The 6387-nt window shown below is 46.1% G+C and overlaps 1 protein-coding gene across 1 annotated transcript; it reads right to left on the bottom strand.

The window, feature by feature from the left end:
* Positions 1–503: 503 nt before the first annotated feature.
* On the bottom strand, positions 504–4728 carry LOC125377342 (collagen alpha-5(IV) chain-like). Its single transcript, XM_048390377.1, has 2 exons — positions 4717–4728; positions 504–1736 (listed from the first exon to the last, which is right to left on the bottom strand). The coding sequence occupies exons 1-2, from the start codon at positions 4726–4728 to the stop codon at positions 504–506; spliced, it is 1245 nt and encodes a 414-aa protein (XP_048246334.1).
* Positions 4729–6387: the final 1659 nt, after the last annotated feature.

A 6387-nucleotide genomic window follows, 5' to 3' on the forward strand; every position in this document is an offset into this window, starting at 1 on the left:
ACTAATACTACAACGGAAATGTTGGAATTCAATGATAGGATAAGAAGCCTTGTCTACTACAACAACAGCCTGTACATAAGTGGAAAGAATATTGATGTCATATACCTGGAAAACGACGTACATTTCAACCTGAAGACAATGAAGTATAGTTACAATGTAATGTGTTTGATTCCGTGATCACATCTGTCTTAAAAGAGACTCCTACACGATACTTTAGCACAGGGACATCGTAGGAAAATGGAAATATTCTCACAACCAGTTACACAGATTGCCACAAGTTTTTAGATAGAGCGACCACTATTTTGATAATAATACTGTTACACAGAGTGTAGGACGTATGTTGAACACTTCAGGGGGCGCTCGTGCCTAGCAGCCTTAACACCGCTGCCACCAGAACCGAATTACTTTTAGTCTTAGTTTGTATCTATGTCATATGATTATTGAAATGTAATGTGTAATGCATGTTGTAGTATTGGTCTACCGAATTTCCTTCTGCTGAATGATTACCCATAGTTAGGGAACCGGGGTGGCGGGAAAAGCTGGGATCCTTGAGGTGGCGGGGGAACCTGTTTTGCCTGGGGAGCTTGCAGGACCTGGGCTCCCTGGGGTGGCGAGGCAAAAGCAAGGGACCCTGAAGTGGCGGGTGAACCTTGTGTCCCTGAGATGGCGGAGAAAGCTTGGCTCCCTGAGGTGGCAGGGAGAGCTGGGGTGGCAGAAAAAACTGGGCTCCCTGTAGTGGCGGGGAAATCTGGGGTGGCGGAGAAATCTTGTCTCCCTGAGGTGGCTGAGAAAGCTGGGCCCCCTGAGGTGGCGGGGGAAGTATAGGCTCCCTGAGGTGGCGGGGAAACCTGGGGTGCCTGGGTGGCTGAGGAAGCTGGTCTTCCTGAGGTGGCGGGGGAACCTAGGCTCACTGAGGTGGCTGAGAAAGCTGGGCTTCCTGAGGTGGCGGGGGAACCCAAGGGTCCCTGAGGTGGCGTGGGATCCTGGGCTCCCCGGGATGTGGGAAAACCTGGGTTCCCTGAGGTGGCGGGTGAACCTGGGGAGGCGGGTGAACCTGGGGTGTCTGGGGTGGCGGGTGAACCTGGGGTGCCTGGGGTGGCGGGTGAACCTGGGGAGGCGGGTGAACCTGGGGTGCCTGGGGTGGTGGGTGAACCTGGGGTGTCTGGGGTGGCGGGTGAACCTGGGGAGAAGGGGGAACCTGGGGAGGCGGGTGAACCTGGGGTGCCTGAGCAGGCGGGTGAACCTGGGGTGCCTGGGGTACCTGGGGTGGCGGGTGAACCTGGGCTCCCTGAGTTAGCGGGGGAAGCTGGGGCGGCGGGGGAACCTTGGCTTCCCTGAGGTGGCGGGGAAACCTGGGCTCCCTTGGGTGGCGGGGGACCTGGGCTCCCTGTGGTGCCGGGGGAACCTGGGCTCCCTTGGGTGGCGGGGAAACCTTGGCTCCCTTGGGTGGCGGGGGAATCTGGACTCCCTGTGATGGCGTTGGAATCGGTGGTCCCTTGGGTGGCCGGGAACATGGACTCCCTAGTTTGGCGGGGGAACCTGGGCTCCCTGAGGTCGCAGGGGACTCGCAGTCCCTGGAGTGGCGGGGGAATCTGTGCTCCTTGAGTTGGCGGGGGAACCTTGGCTTCCCTGAGGTGGCGGGGAAACCTGGGCTCCCTAGTTTGGCGGGGGAACCTGGGCTCCCTAAGGTCGCAGGGGAACCTGCAGTCCCTGGAGCGGCGGGGGAATCTGTGCTCCTTGAGATGGCGAGGGAACCTGGTCTCTCTGAGGTGGCGGTTGAACCTGCTGCGTCACGCCACGCGATCCGGAAAAGAGGATGATTGCTGATACAGAATGAGAATGATAATTTGCAAATTGCGGGAGAACAAAACGATAAACGACCATCATTTTGTTTAATGTTTAGGAGCTCAAGTACTCTTTCCAATACACTGACTTCTCGATACGTCAATACAAGAAAAGGGCACATAACATATTTTCGGTAAAATAAGGGCTTGATTATTACATTAGAACTCCCCACACACACCCTACCTTCTTGAAAATGAAATGGCTATATTTGAAATATTGTTCAAAGCCGCGTTTAAACCAACCGCAACCAAAACTCGACCTCATTAAAGAACGGAGATCCTTCCCCGTTTTAAACCTGTCCAGTTCGTTTGCAATGGGTCACATCTTCTGGACATTTCAGGATATCACGGAGACCATAATCAACGGGGACTTTGTTATGGGGTTATGGTGTTTGTTCTGAATAATCATGACATATTGCACGTAAATAACAGACAAGGTGCTCATGTTAAGGAATCCCGAATGTTAGAATCACGAAATATCGCGATGATCAATAAGCGACGAGGGAAGCCTTTGTGCTGATACTTATAATGTAGGTCAGCTGAAGATCCGGGTTAGAATAGGCCTTGAGTAAGAATGCTTGTCGTAAGAGGCGACTGAAGGGATCGGATTGTCAGGCTCGCTGACTTGGTTGATGCATGTCGATGTTCATGGTGTTAGTCACTGGATTGTCTGGTCCAGACTTGATTTATTTACAGACCGGCGTCATATGGTATGTTTATATCTGAGTGTGGTGTTAAACAACAAATAAACAAAGCAGATGATTTGTAATCAGTTCTAAGAACTTTCTACTGATGGCTTCTGATTTGTAACTCATAAAATGGAAACAAGCCAAGTTGGGATAAACTTCCTTTTGATCACGTGGTTACAATCCGGGTAAGGCTCCATGGTCAGGTGACAGCAAGCGGTCATATTTAGCAGTGATCTTGGTCGGAGGTTTTTTAAATACTACATCTGCACACACTTTTCTTCCCGATTCGTGCTGGTAATGTACGTACACTGAACACGCTGCAAAATATAGCCGCGTGTAGTCACCTGACTGCCGATTCTTAGTCGGATTGCATATTGGGTTTAACGCCGGTTTAAACAGTTATTTGCATCACGGCTTGTTAGCTTATTGTGGGAGTAATGGGGGACATAATATTATGGTCGTTTACTTCTATGAGGAACCGGGGGCCACGGGTGGCCCAGTTACTATAGTAATTATACATTTCCAAAATTGACACCAAACTCAGTGTTCACTAAATCTTTGGGGAACCCACGAGCAATTCACGATGGAGAGTTGACTGTCTTTGTCGTGACAGAATCGATTTATCGATCCCTATATTCACCTGATGAATTATGGTTTTATAAGACAAGGGCTTTGCATATACTTACAATCAATAGGTATTTGGAAGGTTTTTTTTATTTTCCTCGTAAATTATCCAGGCATTTTCATTATACGAAGGAACAAATGAATAGGTAATGATATCTTCAATGTGATCTTTAAAATCTTTGATAAAATTATATTTCTAGTTTGTTGACAGGCCTCCGAGTGGTTCAAGCGTTCGGTCGTCACGCCGAAGACCCGGGTTCGATTCCCGACATGGGTACAATGTGTGAATCCCATTTCTGGTGTCCCCCGCCGTGATATTGCTGGAATATTGCTAAAAGCGGCGTAAAACCATACTCACTCACTCAATCAATCAATCAATCAATCAATCAATACACACACCAGTCGCTTGCCACAATTGGCCTTTGTCAATGATGGAATAACACAGACAAGGGTGTTCATTCATATCTTGTATATCGTTTTTATCGTTCACCGAGGTTTCTCCATGCAATCTTCTGAGGGCACGGGTGGCCCAGTCGTCTAAGGCGTCGCTATTCCCTGTGCAGAGTTGCGTCCCTTGGGCACGCCAGAAATCCCGGTTCGCCTCGATTATGTTTTTAGGTTTGTCAGCACCATACCCGTGCTCGTGGTTTTGGACCGAAGTGGTTAACGTCTGAGACCTGTATCACGTCGGGCTTTCCTCCCACATTAAGCTGACACGCCTCGATATGACTGGAATACTGTTAAAAGCGGAGTTAAACCAAACTCACTCACTCACCCATGGATTCTTCTGACCTTGAATATGTTGTTTGTTTTACAAATACTATCGTTTAACTAATAACAGAAATGCGGATTTATAATGGCAATTGAAACACGTTTCAACGTTGCCCAAACCGTTTATCATACGCTATCTCGCCGTCGCGCATTAATGGTTTATTGATTAATACGTCAGTAGATGATCTTTAACTTTCCTGTGAGGAAAGGTATATAGTTTTATCATATAATGGGTAGGTTTCTCGGCAGGATAAAGCCAACGGATAAAAACGATATCCGTTGGGGTCATATGCGGATAGAGATGCAAATATCAAAGGTCAAGTAGGGACTGTTTATAAACAAACATGGCGTCGCCCTCATCATTCGGCGATCGAGTCAGAATTAACCATCGGGAATCTGGATAAACTACAGGGATAATTGCTATCATTATCAAAAGAACAGTCTAATATACTGAAATCAGTCTCTAACTGTGATAAACTAAGGCATTTTATGAGTTTGGGCAACTTTAGAGATACAAATTTCGAAACATTTTGCGAGGGCACGAGGCCTAGCCAAGCGGGATCAGTAGCCATATCAGTGCTTGTAGACCTCTGCGGCTTGAAACCTTCTCCCCAAATTAAAATAGTTGGATTTGTCCGAAATGTGTTTGAATTGTTACATTGTTTCGTTTTGTCGCTGTGTGTACATCTGACTACACTTCTTAACGTTATGACAGGACAGACCGACTGTCAACAACGACTGACCGTGGCCGTGACGTCTCATAGACTAAGGTTAGAGCACTCTCCTACCCAGAGTTCCATGCGGCCGGCAGCCAGCTAGCATAGTACCTCTGCCACAGGCCAGCGCCATGTGACGATTCGTCACATCTTTCACAGTCCATTCAAAATATTGCATATGCTTTTCATCCGTTTCATGTTTGACAAGTCTACACATTTTCATAAACAAATGTCAAAGAATGGTTAACTTTCATTGAGAAAGTATGCAAATACGTAAAAATCTACTTGTTTTGGCGTAGTTATCCTATGTTTACATTGGTTGTACGGCTCCACGTGCTGTCATCGAAGCCCAACTGAGAGCTAGCGACACGGTCACTTTGATGCATAAATATATATTGTCATGCAACTCACTGTCGCAGTTGTAGTAGCATATCTATGTAGTTATGCAAAACAATATGTAAAGCGCCCCCAAATACTTGCATTAGTCCGTTCTATACTGATTTCTGAAAAAGCGCGTTTGTTTACAAACAAGAGAAAAGTCCGGTCACGTGATATGCAAATTAGCCTGTGGCAGTGGTGTTATGCTGAGTCACCACTGCGACGGAGTGTGAGGTTAGAGTAGCTTCCCTTTGACAAAGGGCAGTTACTCTAGCGGACAGACAGATTGATTGCCGCGAAAGGCGATTAAAAACAATTGTTGTTTTGCGTATATGTTGCTTCGCCACTGTATAAGAAACAGATTTCAGTTGGAACTATATTGGCTACTGTCACTTTCCGACTGACACATCACTTACCCTGTGACGTAATAAATATTAATGCGCGCATTCCAGAAAAACTCGCAATGTTTCGGTTATGTATGTGAGAGAGGGAAAGCGATTTTGAAGCACAGAATTAAAGAATGACATTATATGATAAAGAGGTTATCACGCTTGTGTGTTTGGGGATGGTAAATATCCTGTATTAGGAATAAACACTATGTATTTAGCTCGCTAAATACAATGTTTATTCCTAATGCAGGATATTTACCATCCCCAAACACACTCGCGTGATAACCTCTATTTATACAGTATATACCACTAGCAGTCTCTGACTATTTACGTCTATGTTATAAATATGAAGCTTTCCATGAACCAAAATCCTAATTTATCTCAGATATATTTCCAAGCATCATGAAATGTTTTGTACCAGAAATGTAAAGAAATCAAGAACCTTGCAAAAATCATCAAATACTTTGCAAAAAGTACCTTGGATATGAGTGTATTAATGTGTGTGCTGAATCTGTTACCTAATGATTGTACAGCATAACCGACATCTTGTTAAACATAAATTATTATCATGTAAAGAACCTTTTCTCCTGTACCACCTCAAAGAGTGAGTGAATTGGGTTTAACGTCGCTTTTAACAGTATTCCGGTTATATCGCGGCATGTTAGCTTAATGTGGGAGGAAAGCCCGAAGTGATGCAGGTCTCAGACGTTTACCACTTCGGTGAAACCCACGAGCACGGATATGGGTATGGTGCTGACAAGCTTAGAAACATAATCGGGGCAAACCGGGATTCGAACCCACAATCATAGGTTTCTGGTGTGCCCAAGTGACGCAACTCTGCATGTCGAATCGCGGCGCCTTACACGACTTGGCCACCCGTGCCTCCGTTTTTGAAAAGAAATAATGTGATTGATTGATTGATTGGTAGCGGTGTCAGTGAGCTGCCAATGAAGGGTGTAGCACCACTGAATAGAAG

The sequence above is a fragment of the Haliotis rufescens genome, unplaced genomic scaffold (genome assembly GCF_023055435.1).
Source record: "Haliotis rufescens isolate VD_foot unplaced genomic scaffold, xgHalRufe1.0.p SCAF_9, whole genome shotgun sequence".
Taxonomy (NCBI): Eukaryota; Metazoa; Mollusca; class Gastropoda; order Lepetellida; family Haliotidae; genus Haliotis; species Haliotis rufescens.